The 21,967-nt window shown below is 35.5% G+C and overlaps 1 protein-coding gene across 1 annotated transcript in view; it reads left to right on the top strand.

Annotated features, from left to right (window-relative positions):
• The first annotated feature begins 250 nt into the window (after positions 1 to 250).
• Positions 251 to 21,967, top strand: part of LOC136852535 (tolloid-like protein 2) — an 886,642-nt gene continuing 864,925 nt past the window's right edge. The window contains exon 1 of the mRNA XM_067127262.1: positions 251 to 561. Within this exon, the coding sequence (XP_066983363.1) occupies positions 408 to 561 (154 nt within the window). The 5' untranslated portion in view covers positions 251 to 407. The remainder of the gene's footprint in view (positions 562 to 21,967) is intronic.

Here is a 21,967-nt window from a genome sequence, read left to right as displayed (position 1 = left end):
GACTGTTCATTGTATCACTTGATATTTTTCACTTTCTTACGGTACATAACGAAAAGACTTAACTACACAGCGTAACGGGAGCGTTTGGCAACGTGCGTGACAAATCCATTTTAAAATTCATTAGGAAACCCAGACTGGGGCGACAAGCAAATCGGAGTCTCCCTGAGAGAGAGAGAGAGAGAGAGAGAGAGAGAGAGAGAGAGAGAGAGAGAGAGAGAGAGAGACCCACTCAGTCTCAGACCTCAGTGTCGCTCAGTGTTGAGGTAAGCATTGTGGAGTGAAGACGTACGCGTCGGTTCTCTTGACCGATCTGACTGGGGAATTCATCTTTGTGTTCAAAGATAATATTTTTTTCTTGATGGCATGTATTCGATGAATTGAAATTGCAAACACAAGAGGTCCCGGCCATGAGGCCAATAACGCTCCTGGCCTTAGTAGCAGGCCCACTGTGGGCTGTGGTGACAGCGCAATCAAAGAGCAAGTTTTCTGTCCAGGAGTTATTACAAGGCTCTTTTAAGCACAAGATCTCCAATGATATTTATGTGGATCCATGCAAAGCAGGTATGGAAAAACGTGCTTTGTTTGCTTTCTTTCGTTTTAGATTAAAGTTTCTTGGAGTTTGAAAGCATTCGCCGTGAGTATCGTTTTTTATTTCTTGTGTTGAGGGTTCGACCTGAGTTCGTTACTTGAGTGGTTGGCTGTGCAATAATATGAATTAGCTTTTCTTTATGTTACAGTTTGAATTTCGTTAATTGACATCGTGTTTAACATTCCTTAGCCCATTAGGCCATGGGTCTTATTAGCCTATAACATTACACAGTTAGCGTGTCGAACAGAAAGAGATGCCAACGGTTAATATATAAACGTGTTAAAGCCTAGACCTATAAAATTTGTTGGTGAAGAGCTTACGCTTAGGAAGTTTAGTAGCCTAAGTTTATAGATAGGGTTTGGCACAGTAAATTAGATGTAATGAATCTGTGTTTATTAACTTTGTTTTACCGGATGCCTAATGTTGTGACAGGGAGTGTGCAAATTTAGTCCATATCAACATTATTAAGCAGCGTAGCCAAGGCGAAATGTCAGGCAAGTCATGCGGTGAACACAGTAACTGAAGTTTAGTGCGGGGCGGTAGCTTGCTCTAACAACCCACATCGCTGATGGCTTGTGCATCTCTCTCTCTCTCTCTCTCTCTCTCTCTCTCTCTCTCTCTCTCTCTCTCTCTTTGACACAAGATCTGATATTCTAGGACACAAGGTCTGAAATGTCAGACCTTGGAATGAGCGTGGTTTTTATAATTTCAGTATAGGTCTCAATAATAGGCGTTTCAGTTTATCTGGACCTTATCTCATAATATCTATGTAAATTTTGGGCATCCAAAAATTAATAAACTCATGCATAAAACAAAATGTGTTGTTGAAGTAAGTATTTTGCTATGCCTTCTTCATACATTATATATTTCCTTTATATATTAATTTATAATTAGATATATATATATATATATATATATATATATATATATATATATATATATATATATATATATATATATATATATATATATATACATACACATATTCAACTTTAGTTTACTTAACAGTGAGTGATTCAAGAGAAAACAACAACACTACGGCCACTGTTATTCTCCTGTATTAACTGCTTTGCTGAAGCCAAACTTCCACTCTTTCTCTCTTCATGGGTGTTAAGGCCCTTCCTTTCCAATATCTCTTTATACCATTTGCCCAGCCCATTCTGTGTGGTCCTCTTCCCATCCGAACGCCTACGTTTCTCACCCTTTCTAATATTCGTCCACGTTAGTATTCAAACTTTTCATCACAACAGCTTCAGCCTTTTTCTTTTCATTCGTATTAAAAATCCCTGTGCCTTCTTCATAAATGCGCCATGATACATTGTCGCATCGTAGTATTATATCCACTGAGCTTTCGCTTACTACCGTATGATTCAGCTAACTGAGATTTATATAAACTCTAAGGAAAAGTTGTATCCATAACTGAGTAGTAACCAGAAATTTCAATAATGAACTGGATGTTTTTTCCATTTCAGTTTATCATTAACTTGAAGTACACTAGCAAATTATGTTTGTTCGTCCAGATCCAAAGTAAACCGTACCAGTCTTGTATTCCGTTGAGGTATGCTAGGGTACGATATTTTATATATATATATATATATATATATATATATATATATATATATATATATATATATATATATATATATATATATACACACACACACATATACGCATGTATGTATGTGTATGTATGTATATAAGCTGACCCCAGAGTTCAGTTATATATATACATATATATATATATATATATATATATATATATATATATATATATATATATATATATACAGTATATCGATTATTATACCCTACGCTTACTTCAACGGACTTCAAGATTGGTAAGGCTTACTTTGGATCTGGACGAACAAAGAATTTGCAGCTGATGGTATAGATCCTATTAACGTCAATTTTCGTGTTAGGAGTACACTGATACACACATATATACACATACATATGTATGTATTAGTGTACTCCTAACACGATAAGTGACGGTATTAGAAGAGACGATCTATGCCATCAGCACCTACGGTAGAACCTTACATACTGTCCAAGACACCTTCATTCTGCATTCATTTATAACAAGGTCTAACGGCGAGAAAAGCTGGCCCGGTTGGAGATGGAAGTCCAACTGGAATATAATTCCCTTCAAATATCGGAGTCACATACTGGAAAAACATGAAGAGTGCGTTAATATATATATATATATATATATATATATAAATATATATATATATATATATATATATATATATATATATATATATATATATATATATATATATATATATATATGTATATATTTAATGTATGTATATATGTATGAGTTTGTATAAGTTGACCGCAGAGTTCAGTCTTACCTCAAGGGTTGCTCAGAAATTTATATCCTTCCGGCTCTCGACATGCCATTTTGGGTTTAGGAAGATTGCTAGCCGCGCACTGACCCTCGGATGGGCTTATGCGTCATGGCGTCTGTCATCTCTTTATGGTCACCCATTTTTTGTATACCAGACCCGCGGTTTCTTAACTTTGCTTATAGTACAGTGAGAGATACAGCAAACGCATTGTGGCGGTCGTTTTCTAAAAAGGGAAAGCCTCGGTGGAGCTTTTCCTAAACCAACCATCCTGTATTCTCTTCTGAGGAGCGCCAGTGCATGCAGCCCAAAATGATATCCATTATAACTTGTTTCTGTTACTGCTTTTTTCTCAGAAAGTATACTTTTCAGCCAAGAGAAACACGTTCTTGTGTGCGCTGGTTTTTCCGCATCAGTAACTTCTAAAACATTTAGTTTTAATTTTTCCCCCCGTTCTTTTTCGTACAGGCATATTCTGATGTCTTCAAGTCCTTCAGCATCTGCAGTTTTTATCCTCGATCTTTCTTTTTCATGGAAGTTGACGAATGGTTGTTTATTATGAAGTTTTCTTGCTCTAACTTACTCTGGTGTTTGTTATTTGTATGGATGATAGCTGGCACGAGTTACTTGTATGGACCATAGCCTCATTATTTTGCTGAGTTTTGATGATAAGGTTGAAGTACAGACAAAGCTATATAGCCACTTTGTTGAAGAGTTTAGGACAGATCCCCAGACTTGTCCTAACTTTACAGGTGTAAAACTGCGAGAACGAGTCTAATTGTGTTGTACATTTTCGTTGCTGCGTCATAAATTAAGTTGCTGACCGCTTCATTGCAGTTGTAACACCAGTTTAGTATTACATTTTAATTCCCGGTAACCCCAACCGACTTGTAAATTACTTGCTTGGTTAATGTTGAAAGTTTAACGCGAGACTTTTCATCCCTAGGAGACTGCTAAGCTGTAACCACCCGGAATGAATTCGTTGTGCCATTGTAAGAATTGAGAGAAGTTTTGTAATAGTCTATTGCGTTACGATGAAGAGTTTTGCTTTGTGGTGTAGTGGTGCTAAGTTTGAATATTTTATTTTTATTTCAACGACTCTGGGTTTGTACTTGATCCCTAAAGTTCTTTGTTTGGTAGGTAATGGTGTGTGCTTTTGTGCAGTATTCAACAATTTGAATTTAGTTGTTTCATAAAGTAAGTCCAGAAATACATCCACATTGTCACTTATATACTTTAGTGTTATGATTTATAGGCATCGTTATGACTCATGCTTTTATGCCTTTTATTCCAATAGTTTTGTTTAACGGCGAAACTTGAGATAGTACGAGATCGTGACGGATATTTTTATAACAAGAAAACTTTTATAAAATGTATTTCCGTACTATTTTGTGTATGATATCCTAGAAATATCATTTCTTAATAATTTTCTGTTGATACTTTATTTTGAATGTTTCTTATTCATGGCGGACCACGGTCTCTTATCCCTGGGATCATTATAGAGTTTCGCAACCGATAGGAAGCGGAATGAATTCCACGGACACCAAGCAAGGAAATTGGCGTGCGATGTGAATCGGATTCTGCGGCTGAAGAACTGCATAGTAGTCGTCTGAATATTGAGTTTTATCTGTTTTTCGTTACTTAGTATTTATTGTGTTATTTAAAAGAAGCTTGTACCCTTTATATGACTGTCACTAATTAGGATTATGGGTAAATTTAATTTCTAAATATGAGGTCATACATTATCTTGCAAAATCCGATTTCGCTCGTATTGAGTAACCAATTTGTGGCTGCCGAAGTGTGATGCTTTTTTTTTGGGTCCTGTTTTCTTGAGGGTTAATGACCAAGCTTTATCTTTTATTGAACCTCAGGCCTTTTGACCATAATTGTTTTGCATTTGTAAGTTTTGTTAATTTGGAATTGGGGAACAGCGGAAACAAACGGTTATGTACTGTATAACTTCATTTTATTATCGCATGGCGTTCATAGCACTGCATTTAAAGCAATTGTTTTGGAGGCGCACCTTGGGCGATGCAAAGACTACAAGAGAAAATTTCTCCCCTGTGCAATTACGGTAGAAAGAGTTCCCGCTTACAACTCCAGAAAGTTGGCACTGCTGTTTTCCTCAGTAACTTTTTTTTTGCGATAGCCAGAAGCCGTAATTTTATGAATATGCGTCTCATGAACTAAAAAATTCTTGAGTGAACACGAAGTATATTTTATGCTGAGGCAGTATGATTTGACACTAAAGAATAAAAGTATGTATTCACTACAACACAAGCTCTTCGTTGGAAAGGTCGGTAGAGCTGTGGACTGAAACTCGCCAGGCCCGAGTTCGAGTCTCCGACCGGCTGATGAAGAGTTAGAGGAATTTATTTCTGGTGATAGAAATTCATTTCTCGCTATAATGTGGTTCGGATTCCACAATAAGCTGTAGGTCCCGTTGCTAAATAACCAATTGGTTCTTAGCCACGTAAAATAAGTGTAATCCTTCGGGCCAGCCCTAGGAGAGCTGTTAATCAGCTCAGTGGTCTGGTAAAACTAAGGTACACTTAACTATTTTCACTACCTAACATGAATAGTAGTTTCAGTATACCTTAGAGTTATTTTGTCCCCTAGGCATACGGCAGACGTTAGAGTTTAGTGTTGACGGACAGATATCAACAGGAACTGCTAAGTCAGTTATAATCCAGTTAGGCTACACCTTTTTTGTTGATATTAAAGGCACTGTGAGCAGCAGAGATCATCAATTCATTAACAATAAACTCAAAAGACTGACGCGAGAAAGAAGTCCCACTTGAATAGAGCGCATTCCTCAAATAAGCCAACCCATTCACCGAACTGGAAAGCCCATTTGAACGAAAATAATCTTCGCACAGAAAAACTTCAAACCCGATGAATCATTCTTCCGAGATGCATGTATATATGACCCGAATCATGTAATTTAATTCCTAAAGAGAAAAGTATCATTCATCAGCTAGATGGAACCCATTGGGCGACTTTTTGGAGTAATGGAAAACGACTTTGTTTTTATCGTCATGTCTCTGTTACGTAAAGTTCAAGACAGGATGATGCGTGTAGGGTTTTTCTTAAAGCTCAGTCTAATTAAGTAATGACTTTGGGATTTACTGTGTGTTTTCATTGATCTTTTTTTGTCTCGCTGTGTTATCATGACACTGCGGCTGTGTAGCTTTATTTATATACTACTTTGAAGTTAATTGGCATGTGTCCTACTTAGGCTTTCACGCTATTTGCCTTTTGGTTTAGTCACGATTTTTAAAAATTTCAGTGGTCTTATTCCGTTAACGTCAATGCTAATTTTTCCGTTTGGTTTGTGGTCTTATTTTTATATATATAGGCCTATATTCTTATGTTATAGTAATCTTCGCCTCTGTGCATCTAGTCTATTGTTCTTGATGAAAAAGGCCACCCCGTATTTCTTGGAACAGTCTCTGTTCAAGGAACATTAGTGGCCATCTAGACTTGTACCAGAAATTACTCTCCCTTAATGTGTCTGAGGGGAAAAAAGGGGGGACCAGGAGAGAAGGAAGGATGGAGATATGTCCCAGAGAGGGATAAAGGGGCTTAGGAGCCTAAATAGGAGGGGGTGGGGTGACCCTAGTCATAAAAAGTGGTCCCTAATGGAACTAATGGAGGCAAATTAACGTATATGCACTGGCGAAGATTTGTCTGGTAAGAAGTGGAGGAGGCGTAGTGTGTAACTTTTTGGTGCTGGTTGACGGAGGAGAGGCATTAACTGATTCCGGACTCTCTCTCTCTCTCTCTCTCTCTCTCTCTCTCTCTCTCTCTCTCTCTCTCTCTCTTTGTGTGTGTGTGCGTGCGTGCTTTCGTGTTTCATTATTTTAAATTCCGGGCGTTAACAACGAAGTAGGATTTAAAAAAAAAACTACTGCTGTGGAATGAATTAATGAGTGTAAGAGCAATTAATTCTTATCACAGATAGTGTTAATGAAAAGTCGGAAGCACCTTATGTATATGTGTGGTATCAGTCTAAGAGTTAAAGATGTATTTTTATATTCTACAAGAACTAAAGTCTTACTTTTTTCAGCCAGCATCTGATCTTCGGTCGGGTGCTCATAAGTCATCGTTGACAGAGTTCAAGTTGACGTTAGGGCGGGTAGGTGTAAGCTAACAAGGTGTTCAGAATGTTTTCATCTAATTCTGGCAGCTCATTCATTATAAGAATGTGTTTTTAGTGATGTCAGACAGTCCTCTTAAGTGGAGACGCCCATGCGGCTTTTGGAAATTGAAAGGAAGTTGAAGAGTTCCCGAGATGAAGAGGCTGTAGGGTGACGTGGTTAAGGAATGATCGAAATGAATTTGGATAACAGTTTTGCTTTACAAGATGTTCGTTACTCTTAGTAGGTCTCTTCGTCATTTGCTATTTTAAGGCAGGGATAATTCCTACCTTGAGTTGCAAATGAGCTCTTCATTTGTTACAGGATGTTTAGATCAGGATGTTTAGGTGCGGGTGTTGTCTTGAGTTTGATTGATGTATATATCAGCTGCTATTTTTATTTCTAACTTGTTGAAATGTATGTAAAAGTTTGAATAATTCAGTTTACAAGTGTAGGTAAATATGGCCTACAGCCTCCTCACACATGGTCTGCTCGTGTATTTGTAGGTACATAGGGGAGCTTTCGTCTTCCGTGAAAGGATGTAATCATAATATGAAAGTGTTTTACCTTAGTTCAGCTATTTTTAGGATGATCGGAATATTTTGATTGAATAAAACATTTGTCGCTTATAGACGAGTTTAACGTGAAGTGATGATGGAACGTAGTTTAAAATTCATTTAAAAGTTATCTATGAATGTGTCAATAGAACCTGGCCGTTATAATACGACTGTGGTTCAAGCTATATCAGGCGATGTTAGAATCTGTTATATTTAAATCAAAACAGCTGCTGTTTGGTCTGCGTTGGCTGTGCCTAATGGGTTTTGTAGCAGTGTTTGTAGTTTTAAGTTGTGTTAGGTGTTTGACTGCAGTTAATTTTGATGGCATCTGGTGACTGTTCATATTGCATTGGAACACGTTGATATGTGGAGAATCAAAGTACAAATTTAACCGGAAATAGTAGCTAAAGGCTGGTGTGGTTTTAGATTTTACCTTATAAATTACGCATCCGTAGGGGAGTAGTGCCTTCAGTGCACCTCATGCGGTGCACTGTAGGCATTGCTTAAGGTTCTTTGCAGCGTCCTTTCGGCCTCTAGCTGCAACCCTTATAATCCCCTAATTCCTTTTGCTCTACCTCTGTTCATTAATGACAGCATGATAACTTCATATTATTGGTCATATATTCAAATTTGATCGTATTTGAAATTTCCTTGTCAGTTCACATCATATTGATATCAAAGTAGTCACCTGCTATATGGTTTTATTGTTTTTGCCCTTTTCTTTCCACTAAGCTCATTTTCAACTTCTACGGACGCGGGGTGTGATGGGTACGGTATGTATTCTCTGGATCTTGGGTCCATTTAATCAAAAGGAATGCACAGCGAGTCCCAGTTTAATTATTTGATGTTAACAACTTTACTATTGAAATGAACTTCGATATCTATCAGAAAAATAATTTGCTCAGTTAGGGGGGCAAGGTAGTAGTCCCTTTTGACCCACGTTCTATAAGCACCCGTGAATTTTTGTCCATTTATATTATATAAAAAACTCGATCAGAATTTCGAGTAACCTTCCCCCAGTTGTATGAAGAAGACCGCGGGCTTATAGAGGGATACTTTTTAATTAAATGACCCAGTCCTTTCAAAGCCCCGGAGAATCGTTGTGACTTGAGTTCGCTCCTACGGCTGTAACTTTTGTCTTTTTAAGTTTGTAGGCTATTTTAATCGGCAGCTGTTTGCATATGAATGAAATGTTTCAAGTCAGAAGTTTAAGTCTATTTTGTGATGTACAGTAATTTCGTACAATGTTCGTTTACTAAGTCAGTTACGGTTGAAGAATTGACTTTAGTATTTGAGAAATGTCCATAATCACAATTAGTCGTTAATTCATATATATGTATGTAGCCTGTGTAAGTATATATACACATTTATATATATATGTATATATATATATATATTATATATATTTATATATATATATATAAATATATATATATATATATATATATATATATATATATATATATATATATATATATATATATATATATATATATATATATATATATATATATCACCTGAAGAATAAAAAAGGAGATACCAAGACTTTTGACTTTTATTATAGAGTCATGCCTTTCGGACTCCAAAGTCTTGGGACCATTTTTTAGTTATAATGGTTTTGTTCGAGAACCTTTATCTTACAGACTCTTTTGCCTTTCTATCTTACTATCTTAAATTTAACGAATTTGAATTTCCTGCGATCTCTCGTGTCCATTTATCCTTTAGACAACACCACCGCAACTTGTGAACAGCTGGCTGAATTGAAGCACGTTCCTTTACGAAATTCCAATTATGGACGTCGCCCGACGGAATGGTCATTATGCCCATAGGAATCTGGTCCGGATTAGATAAGTAGATGATGTCTGAAAGATTACATCGTAAAAGGACTTCCATGAAGTGCGGTTTGAAGGGGATGAAGTTACGGGTTTATTACGTGGTGTTCGAAAATACAGTCTTACTTGCCAAACTCCTAAGTCACTTCGATTGTAATCTTTGTGTCTGGGATGGTTTTTGTGTAAGATGACGCAGAGAATCCCCCCCTCCCCAACTCCGCTCCCCATAATTATATATATTTTGTGTAACGATGCACGTCAATGTGTTGTTTAGGAGGCAAGGTTTTTGCTATTAATGACATACTGAAACATTTTAAGAGACAGGTGATTTCAGATCTAGTAGCCTTTACACTGTTATTAACAAAATATTGAGGAAACTCTGTACTCATGAAATGAAATTGGTCGAGTTTAACCAAGTCGACTTGTTTTACATGAAATTATATAAAGAAAACGTGCTTTGTATCATATCGCGCATTTTTGACTCCATACGTCTCGATCTGTATTTACTTTGGTACATCAACCAGACATCTGAGGATCTACGCTGGGTTATACCTCTTCGTAAGCAGGGCTTTAGGAAAGTATAAAAAGATGGGAATTTCATTTCTGCCATTGACCAAAGTACGAATTTGTACAGTAACTTGCGTTTAACTTATTTCTGTATTTACCTGTATTCTGATCCTATTTAGCGGGGCCGTTTCTGAGACTTAGCGTCGTAAACTATTTTACATCTTCCTTACCAACACGGATTTGTGATTTAGGTTTTAGTGTGATGGAGTGGGGTGCAATTGCCAAATGTTATAGTAAAGAAATACATTGACACAATTTAAAGCGAAACGGTTTTGAAGCAGACGATTTTTACAAAATCACAGACGTCTTCATATCTCTTAATGATGATTCATATCAGTGCGTATGAAATGCTTTGTACTTATTTCAGCCGTTGGTATTTTTCTTATTTTAACCTTCTTCGGTACCGCATGTTAATGAAACATTAGGGAATCACTGTAAAAAACACTTCAAGTGTTAAGTACTGGTGATTGCCCAGAGTAAATAAACTAGAATTGAGGAGTTCGACTTTGTAAAGATGAAACGTCATTCATGAATTCTCGGTATTAATGTGAATCTTCATTAATATTAAAAAAAAAAAAAAAAAAAAACATCAGCTGTATTGTTTTCAGGCGACTCTTCGTTTACATTGTACTGTGCCGGTATACAGGGCATATTCCAGTGGGTTTAACCCTCCTATTTCATGATCGTGACATCCTCGGTCCAAATTTTAGTAATAAGGGCTTGAGGGAAGCTGAAATTCGTTAGCTTGAAAAGTTAGAATGGATAGGAGGCTGACAGATGAGTGTATAGGCTTATAGCCCATATACTGTAGATAAAGTTCCATAGAATTATATAGCAAATCTGTTGTAAGAGATAGTAGTCGTCATACATTTCAGGAAACGTAGAAAATGTCACCGGAATGAAGTTTCAGTGAGCTCTGGATAATGACTTTTGACTTGAGGCTGAATATACGACTGAACATTCTCCCTGAGGTTTCCGAATATGCTGGTTATTTAGTATTTATACTGAGCAATCACTATATGCACACACGTTCTGGCAGTTAGACTTGCGATGCAGTTATGTATGGTACGTTGTTGAATAAAAAGCATTACTCGTAAATGAAGATTAAAGATGTTTACTGATTGTATTTGTAATATGTGTTAACAGTATTTTTATCCGAGAGTAGCTCGTCATGTGTTATATTACTGATGTGATACACAATATAGTATACATATGTTACTGAGAGGTAACTATAAATGTATTAGTGTACGTAGAAAGTGAGTAAGTTCATGTAATTGTATGTTAGCATATCTGCTAAATGTGGTATGCCACTTTGAACACTTTTAATATTATTGATGGTTGACATGTTGGTGGTTTAGATGTGGAACCCAGAATTATTTCTTCGTTATAAGGTTAAATGTATGCATGTATACATGTATAAAGTCACTTCCAACAGTTTTTCATGAAACTGAATACATGTCAGAGATTCCTAAGATATCGGTCCGTTTGGGGAAAAAAGTTTAAAACCCCCTCAGCTATTGCCACTAATTTTATCTGTGAGACTACTCTTTTTTACTTTTTCGTATAGGCTGGGGTCACCTTTTTTCGTATGTTGAGTCACATAGGATTTTTAGTCCGAATTTCTTTGAGTCTCTAGTATAAACGTGACATTCTGGACCCCTTATTTTTTCTTCTCATATCAGTGAATTGCCTTCCAGTTTCGATGTTTACAATATATATATATATATATATGTATATATATATATATATATATATATATATATATATATATATATATATAAATAATCAACACACAGTCACGTGTGGAACAGAAATAAATTTCTGACTCACGTCAGGATCTAACCCAGGTCTTTCAATTGAAAGACATGACCGGTTGGCAGCGGTCTTGTCTTTCAATTGAAAGACCTGGTCTGATCCTGATGTGAGTCAGAAATTTATATATATATATATATATATATATATATATATATATATATATATATATATATATATATATATATATATATATATATATATATATATACTGTACATACAAATGTACTGTATATTTCTTTAACTTGTGATACCACATACAATTATTTCAATGATTGAAATTATGGATGTATCTGAAAGTCGTGCCGGAATAAATCCGATTCGTGAACAAATTTTCAGTTGTGAATGCAACCAGTTGGGAAGAGCCGTGAAATTAGGTTCCGACCAACATGCAGTCATGATTAACCCTTGTAGCCGTCTGGAGAAGGTCAGACCTCACGGAAAAACCATCACATTCCCACTCCTACGTGTTAAATCTCCGCCTACTTCTAGGCCGCCTCACAGGTGAAGTCGACGGTGAATTGGCAGTTTAAAGTGGCACTTCTTTACTCCTTCACGTGGAGTTTGCGAAAACAAGCTGTCACTGAAGCATCATGCAACATTTTAGTGGTTGAAAACTTCATCATATGTTTGTGTTCATTACTTTAATCATTCTTAAATTATATGTTATTCACGTATGTCTGTTTTAAAATCGATATTTGCTTCGTTTATGCTGTAATCAAGAGATTTCCAATGATAAATGCCATCTTAAATGTGTTTTTTCCCCTTAAACACCTCAGTGCTCTGTGACATAAACTTTTTTTTATCAAAATATTTAGGATTAATGGCAAGTTTGTACTTTGCATTAACAAATATTTGCGGACGACTTCTTTCCAAAATCCACGAAATTTACCATTTTAAAAAAACTGCGTTTTCTCTGTAGGGCGTTCCAGCTGGACGTTAACAGCACTTGGATGCACTGCTGATAGATTCATTGATTGGGGTAATCCCTTTGCGTTGCAGTGGCACTTGTACAATGGAGTACTGGTGGGTTGGCAACCATCAGCCTAGATTGGTGGGGTTCTGAATGGCGAGAGGGTCCTTAAAGCATTCTGTACAAGTTTACAAACTTACTTTTTTTTTAATATACCTTTTTCTCAAAGAGGTTATTGCTTCAGAGAAAACAAGGAGCAAGTCACCCTACAATATATATATATATATATATATATATATATATATATATATATATATATATATATATATATATATATATATATCTTATACGCGATTTTATATATCAGACACGTCAGGAAAAAATCAGTTCCTGACCCGTGTCATGGCTATTTTATATAGGTCATCTTAGGGGACACCTCATTAGTCTTGAAAAAAATGACTCATTAATCTCAAAAACGGTTGTAGTTTAGTCCTTTAAACCTGGGGTAAGGGAAATAGTGTCAGCGGATTTTATTGCTAAGTCATCTTAAGGGACTGCATCTTAGGGGGACTGATAGAATATGAGCATTAGTCTTGAAACGTATAAATTTGACTCATTAATCTCAAAAGAAATATGCCGTGAGTTTAGTCTTAAGGAAGGTACTTTAAAGGCTGGGGTAAGGGAAATAGTGGTCCCAGCGGATTTGTAAAATTTGACCTGTTACTAATGAGGGTAGGACCCCGCCTGCAAACACCTGTCAGGTGCTGATACTTCTTTTCCAACCGTTTGTATGTTCGTGTGCACTGTTTCCCAACCACATGTGTCACGAATTTCTGCCACTGTTTCAGTCTTCCGAAGATGGCTTGGTTTAATTTCTTCCCTGTGGTGTTTATATATATATATATATATATATATATATATATATATATATATATATATATATATATATATATATATATATATATATATATATATATATATATATGTGTGTGTGTGTATGCTTGTATGTTTGTGTATGTATATATATATGTATATAATCAAAACAACCTAACAATTAAAATTGCACTCGCGCTAACTTCTTAGTAGTGGTTGAGCCCAAAGAGCAGAAAACTTACAAATTTTAGCCACTTCTTACTACACTTGAAGAGGCTCAGCAGTGCATCGGATCACCCCATACACTTTGCATCGTTTACCTGTATCTTCCATGCATTCTTTCGGTTCTTCAGTGGCAAGTCCCTTACGTTTCAGTACCTCTCGATCTTTTCACTTTATCTTTTCACTATTTTGTAGCTCTTCCTGTTTTCGTCCGTCTTAAGTCTTCCAGAACATACCTTTGTTGTTAACGGTTAGACTATCTCAGAACTCTCTTGTCCGCCTTTGCACCTTTGCTGACCTTTTTAGCCCACTTATATATCTGTATACTTCTCACTTATTCTGCTCTGCAACCTTTTTGCTGTATTTTTCTCAGTTGCATGTATCTCCCACACTTCACTTTCATAAAGAAGAATCGGCAGGAGAAATCCTCCGTATATTCCCCCATTGGTTTCTGTAACCATTCTAAGTTTGAATTTTGAACGTGGACGTGACCACATTGTTTATTTTTGTCTAGAGCCTCCCGTGTTAGGCGAGATGACTTCGTTTTGCTTTTATAGGCCATGAATATTTTATATAATTAAACATGACAACTTTCTCGTTGTAAAGTTACCCTTTTCACGTTGGACTTCTCGACGCTGTATCCAGTATCATCACTAAACATTTTTCTCCACTTCATCAATTAACGAATGTATTGTATCAAATTATTATTTTTCATACTGGAGTTTCCATTAAGTTCTGTATTATCGTTTGTAGTATGTATTTGTGTGTGTACGCACACACACACACACACAACACATATATATGTGTGTGTATGTGTATATCATGCTGTATGTAATTCTGGGAGGTTCCATATTGCTGTATATTTTACTTCAGGCGTAAAAGTGTCCCTAGTCCACAGACATACTATGAGAGCACAAAAGTGGAATGGTTCCTCACTGTTCAGTGAAAAGGAAAATACTACGTGTATAAATAAAAGATTTTACATAAGTATATACATATGTCTTCAATATATATATATATATATATATATATATATATATATATATATATATATATATATATATATATATATATATATATATATATATATATATATGGGTGTATATATATAATTTATTATATATATTGGCTATATTTACTTATGTACTTCAGCATTTTAATTTACGTTGATTGCTGGGAACCTTTTCATTTGGATAATTTTATTTCTTCAGCATAACATAAATAGGAATTCCCGAAATTTGACAAAATTACGTAATTTCTTTTCTGTAGATAATGCTTAGCTTTCCTTTACAGTTTAGGCTACATGAACGCACTGCATTGTCGTTGTTTCTCGACGACTGCAAGGTATCATAGTCGACTGTTTACTTGGGATAATGTGTGTTATTAATGATGGCCTTCCTGCTCAAGAGCCATTTTAAGTATCACCTGGTCAAGTTCACGTACTTGAGGCAATAAGGAATAGCATCCGGCCTTCTTGAGAAATCAGTCTGCGTTTGTGTCAGTCATTTTCAAGGGTGAAATGGCTTGTGTATGGTTTGTTCCTGTTGCTTGTCTCATCGTTACTTTGACTTGATGTTGTTTGTTGCAGTTTTTCGCAAGTTATTTGGAAGATAAACGTAACTGTATATTACGTTAATTTATTCAGTCAATTTGTATACTTAGACATTGTCTAAAATATAGCTTTCTTTGGTTTCATTCTGTTGATTGGATTCTCCTTTATTCAGTAAATTCTTGGCTCGTTATTCAAAGTTAATCGATTTTGCTGTGTTAATGCCTATCTGTTGGGAAGGACCGCTGTTGTACCTTACAATCTAAGTCGTTAAGAAAGCTTTCCTTCGAACGAACTGTTCCTGCTGTATGTGTGTCGTTTAGTCCTTCAGCCTGAAAATGCTAGTTAATCAGTCTTGTTGGATTATGTGTCTTTATAATAGAACATATCTGTACTACATCCCTTTCCTTAAAAACACCCTGATAAAACCGTTAACCCATTTAAACTGTTACTGGAATATCTTCTGTTTCATTTGCTTTTCCAAATTTTTGTCGCTTCATATTATTCGTTTTACAAAGAAAATGTCAGAGATAATGTGTTTTAGTCAGCATGTATATTTTATACTAAACCACAACGTTTTGACATTTCCCTTCGAACTATAGCGAAAATCTGGACTTTCGACTCCCTGGTCTCTTGACATTACTTTGCATATAAACGATCTAATTTCTTGTAGACAGATACAATCTGCCCACTATGTAGCCAAGATCATTTTAGAGCAATTTGTTGCGGGAAAGTGGTGTTTATTTTTTTTTTTGTTTTCATTACGTCTTCAGTAGTCTTGAAAGGTAGCATTGAATGGCTTCAGGGATGAGATACAGAGAATTTTTAACCTGTTCCTTGTCGAGGTCAACCTTAATGCATAGGATTGCCACGCAAGATTTACATCTAAATTGAGACAAGAAGCAGCCGAACGATTATTAATAAGTTTAGTTTTTGGATTTCCATAGATTCCAGATGAAGAGGAAAGTGTCGTTATTGTATTTTTCATTATGCTTTGGATTACGTGTAAAGAATTTAGATAGGGTTGAAAAAAATGTATATGAATTGAATTTGATTGCTGTCATTTGCCTTTTGATTTGTTGTAGATTGTAGATTGCTTTGGCTAGAATCAGAATTAGATGTGATGTAAAGCTCTGACTTACCGATTTTCTTACACTCTCTAAGAAATACTAATCACTACAAGTCACAAACCGAGGTGGGAAATATATAAAGAAGCCCTTTCTTTAGACCCACTCACCAGTAAGAGTGAAATTAGGCTGCTTGGCCCACTGTGTTACGAAGTAAAGTACTGTGTGTCAGTGATAACCTCACTCTTAATAGCATGGATGAGTTTGAGCAGCAGGCGTAGGGAGTTAATTAGTAACCTTCCTCTTAACAGTCTGTGTTAGTTTGAATCCTACAACAGGAGGAAGCGTCTTTGTCATTTATTTCACACTTGAACTCAAGGCTTGCGGTGATAAGTGTATCCAGAGTCTGATGAAGTATATCTATTATCTATCTATCTATCTATATATCTATCTATATATATATCTATATATCTATATATATATATATATATATATATATATATATATATATATATATATATATATATATATATATATATATATATACATATTACATTTGATATTCTGAAAATTCTTCACAATAATTTTTTATGTATTTTTAAGATATAATCTGGAATACAGAAAATAACGTACAGGTAAAATTATTAAAATTCCACCGTCAAAACACAAACCAAAAACTGTAATAGGATAGAAATTGATATATATATATATATATATATATATATATATATATATATATATATATATATATATATATGTGTGTGTGTGTGTGTGTGTGTGTGTGTATTTGTGTATATATATAATATATATATATATATATATATATATATATATATATATATATATATATATATATATATATATATATATATATATATAGAGAGAGAGAGAGAGAGAGAGAGAGAGAGAGAGAGAGAGAGAGAGAGAGAGAAACCAGTTCTATTCTGAGAGCTGTTTTGTAAGCTAAATTGGTTTGTAGGCTGAACAAAGTAGCCATTGCATCTAGCATTGTAGTTAGCATACGACGTATATGTTTGTGCACAAAATAAAGTTAATAATAAACAAAAATCATTACTCCTTCCTAATAAAATTTATAATAAACTTATATCTTTACCCCTTCCTTGAAAAGGTGGCTGTGAAATTAATGAAATAAAGTTTATACCGGATATGGAAGTTTGTGTCTGGAAATTTGTAAGTTTAAAGTTTGTACGTAGGGGACTACCTGAGTATCTCTAGCTATCTGTCTATCAATACTGTATATTATTTATATATATCTATCTATCTATATATATATATATATATATATATATATATATATATATATATATATAAATAAGATCACATTCTTGTAGAAAGAGGCCAATCATGTCAACACACTCAGCTACTAAAACCGCAAATATTTCAGTATAATTCATCTGTTTCGGGAAACCTTAGCGATGTGAAATTTCATTACAATAATCTTTTAATATGTGTGTCAGGAAAGTCACATAGCCTATATTACAAATTTCTAAGGGGACCAATTTTAGAGCAGTTTGAAAACCTAGGCGGCATAGTCCGCGCATCATACTGTATGTTAGTAGCAGTATCATCAGTCGTGCGTTAGAACGGTATCGTTTATGGCCAGAAAGCACAAAACAAGGCTTAGTCGCATTTTGGGGAAAATTTCATTTTGCCTACTAGCAACTTACTTGGTGTAGTATCACTGTTCCTCCGTGGATTAACAGTATACAAAAACATAGAGAATTTGATTTTACATTCTATGTATGAGTTATTTATCATTTATTTGTACATTATTGAAAAAGGGTAAGTATTTATTAGAAAATTTGAAAATTAAATTTTGTGAACTAATACTTAAATTAAAGCCTGACGAGGGCTTTAATATTGTTCTGTAAAGGGGATTGTGAATCTGAGTAAAAAGCACAGTCGCTTTTCGTAATATACTATGTTAATCCCCTTAGTATAATATGTTTTGGCTCTCCCCAGCGTCATTCCAGGAGTTGACGAGTCGTGTAATTATGCACTTATATTTTCCGCCTCTGTCTTCGTGTCCTTTTGGATATATGTAGGGGATGAGGACTCCCTAATTAGCTCTTAATTAATTATATCTCTTGAGGACGTCAAGGTAATACCTCCCTGGCACTTACCAAGGCTGGTTATATCTCTCTCTCTCTCTCTCTCTCTCTCTCTCTCTCTCTCTCTCTCTCTCTATTATATTTTTGAGGTTTTGTAAAGTATTCCTGTGGATGCAGTTCAGTTTTATAGAAGGGTTTATAGGCTCCCATTGTCTTGTTTATGTTATATATGTTATATGATTTGATGTTTTTTGAGGAAATCATTTGGAGTATGTGGTTCTTGATTTTGGATGTTACTCAGAAATTACCGAATTTTATGAAACTCGATATGAAAACTCACATATTGCATCAACGGAGAACATTTTTACTTCATATAGTTTCTCGTAAATTTTCAAAATAATAATTGATGATTAAGCATAATTATTTCAATGCGGTTTTTCATTACAGACAAAACATTTTAAATTGGTTTCCAAACAAGTTTTAAAATGAGTGAATTATGCTGTTTACTGTTATATGGTATTGCGTAAATAAGGCCGGTACATGCAGGCACTTATTCCTTTTGAGAATTATGTTAGGTAAACTTCAGTGAAATCACCTTAACAAGGGGTTCATTAAGTACCGCCCATTTCCGCATGATTGGCTGTCACTGTGTTGCACGCAACGTGGGGAGTGCCTTTGTGCAGTGGAACAGTTCGTAATTCGGCGTGCGTGTGCGTGTATGTGTGTGTGCGAGTGTGTGTGACTCTTTTGAATTATACAACTGCAGTGGGATGTGTTTTTGGATTTATAATTACCCTGTTGCTGTGAGAGAGGCCTTGGGCTTAGAAAGTTTTCGAAACAGGTTCATAGTTATATCTGTTACTACCATACTTTTGTTTTGCATGTTGCTGTTTTATCCACAGACATACGAAATGATTCGAACTACAATTAGCATCTTTTTGCCAGTATGGAAATGGTGTAGCCTATATAGCTTTGTTTGTTGTTAAGCCTGCTATTATTCTTGTGCTGCAATGAAATGCATTGCTTGATTGGGGATTGGGATGATGTAGTAGTTTCTTTTTCGATATTTTACCGGTATGCATGCAGAACCTCTGTTCAGAACTTAACCATAAATGTCCATGAAATTTGCGTTTCAACTTTTATGGGGTAATTCATTTGTTTTCTACTTATTCACATTGTTTACTTTCGTAAATTACTGTAGACCACTCTGAAATTTCAAGGTTTTATATACTGTTTTTATATATTTCATGTATACACGTATTCATGTAAATGTGTTCAGTAACTTGTGCTTTCAGTGCTTCTGCTTCATTCCTCTAACCATCCATGTCTCTTGCGCATTAAGTCAGATCTTCCCAGCCAGTTCTTCCTCCATAGTTATAATCCACTTCGGTCTTGTGTACAGAAATTTTTCTACAAGTAAGACTTTTAGGATAATTGTGAATCATAAGGTCGACTCATTTTCTCTGAAACCCCTGTTTTTGCTAAAGGAAAATAATTACCCTGCTTTAATTAAACTTCACAAAGATATATTTTAATATGATTTTTTCCTGGAGATTGCGACCTTTATGTGAATGAATTAGTTTAAGATGCAATAATTCAAATTTAATGAAAAAGTCGACTGTCATGCAACGCCTTGTGTCATCACATTTTTATGGTTGACAGATCGAATCGTTGCTCATTGTATAATACTGGACATCTTGTGTAGCTAGTTAGATTTTCATAATTATTATCAGTATACTCCTGTCATGTATAGTTTGCCACCGGAAATACATAAGATGTCATGTTCAGTCAAATAGACTATTTTGGAGTTGGTCGTTTTGTCATGGTCTGTAGATCTCAGATCTCAGAGTGGTATTTGTGGAGCGATAAAAGAAAAAATACCGTAACAGAATATTTTTTCTGCCAAATGATAAGGAAACGAAGGGCGAGGCGAGCGAATTTAATGAAGTCAAGGCCATTTTGGGGAAGAACTGGTATCAGGGTTCGAAGGCCTATGGTGGGTTAATTTGTCATGTCGGCTTGCCCTCTCTCTCTCTCTCTCTCTCTCTCTCTCTCTCTCTCTCTCTCTCTCTCTCTCTCTCTCTCTCACAAAAATATTCGATCAATTATCGTCCTTTGAGTGGTTGTATTACACGCAGGCTAATTGAAACTTGAAACCGAGGGCCACATTTTTTTTTATTCGAAGGCTTAATGAAAATATGTAGCTTTTTGATGGTATGTGCAGAATTAATTAGTTTTGTTAATCTGTTAATCATTTTTCTTTTTACATTTTATTTTACGCAGTGCACTGTATCGTACATTAACAATTTGAATATGGTTTTGCTCTGCTACATATGAATATTTAAGGTAGTGTGTAAATAGTTATGAGGTGAGAGGTGAAAAATTACTTATAACACCAATGGTAATAATGCAGTAAAGTTCAGCATTTCTGATTTTTGCAAAGGCCTAAGCTAGTAGCGAAAACATCAGTGTTGTGTGAAAGCAGTTGGGTGGAGATAGCACAGCCCTTCCTCCTATTTCATTTACTTTCCCCAGCTAAAATGTCACGTAAACGAATGCGACTGTCACACGTTGCCTTGGATTATTATTTACCGCTATCTCTATGAAATATTATTGTTGTGAACACTGGGCGCGTCCCTGTGCTGAGGTATTTGTGTTCCAAGGAGAATTGGGGAAGTCAAAATGTGTATAATACCAAGGCATGTTGTATTCGGAATGGGTGCATTCCGTCAGCGCTGATATTGTTTACTTATTTTAAGTGTTAGTGGACATTGACCTGGGATCGATATCCTTGACCCTGTTTTCAACTCGGAGGAGGCTGTGGGCGGTGAACAGGATCATCTTCCTATCTTGAGCACATAAAGGTTCGGGCGCGCTCACACGCACACCCGGTCAGTGTACTTAGATAGCCAGTATTATTATGTTAAAGTCACATTTCATTACCGTTTCCATCACATTACAGAAACGTCTTTAATAGTTCATGAGCCACTAGTGTAATTTCACAATGTACATGTAGGTAGCTGCTAAGCCTATTAAAGTTCATGTGTATATTTATGTAATTTGATCTTGGAGTCCGGTACCTTTATATTAAATTCCTCTCGCGGGCGTGCCTCAGGGCGCTTTTTTTCGCTGTAACGGGAAAACTTCTTTTATGAGTTGGTGCCTTTCGTCTTGGAGAAATTGTAGAAGAATTTGCTATCCTCTTCTCTGAACAATAAATATTTGTAAAATGGCGCTTGAGTCTGTTGTCAGCAAAGCAAAATATGTTTTTATCAACGTTCGCAGTATATCATTTTGTATCATTGACGATTCTGAAGTTTTGACAGTTTTCTATATCACTGCCGTTGTCAGCATCCTCGTGTTTGTGAGGATGTTGTGTTGTTTATCTTGTCTGCTTCCATGTCATGAAAAACCATCCTACGGG

Source organism: Macrobrachium rosenbergii, chromosome 25 (assembly GCF_040412425.1).
Source record: "Macrobrachium rosenbergii isolate ZJJX-2024 chromosome 25, ASM4041242v1, whole genome shotgun sequence".
Classification (NCBI taxonomy): Eukaryota; Metazoa; Arthropoda; class Malacostraca; order Decapoda; family Palaemonidae; genus Macrobrachium; species Macrobrachium rosenbergii.
Note: the sequence above shows the minus strand (reverse complement) of the source record. Positions and strands in the feature narration are given on the sequence as shown.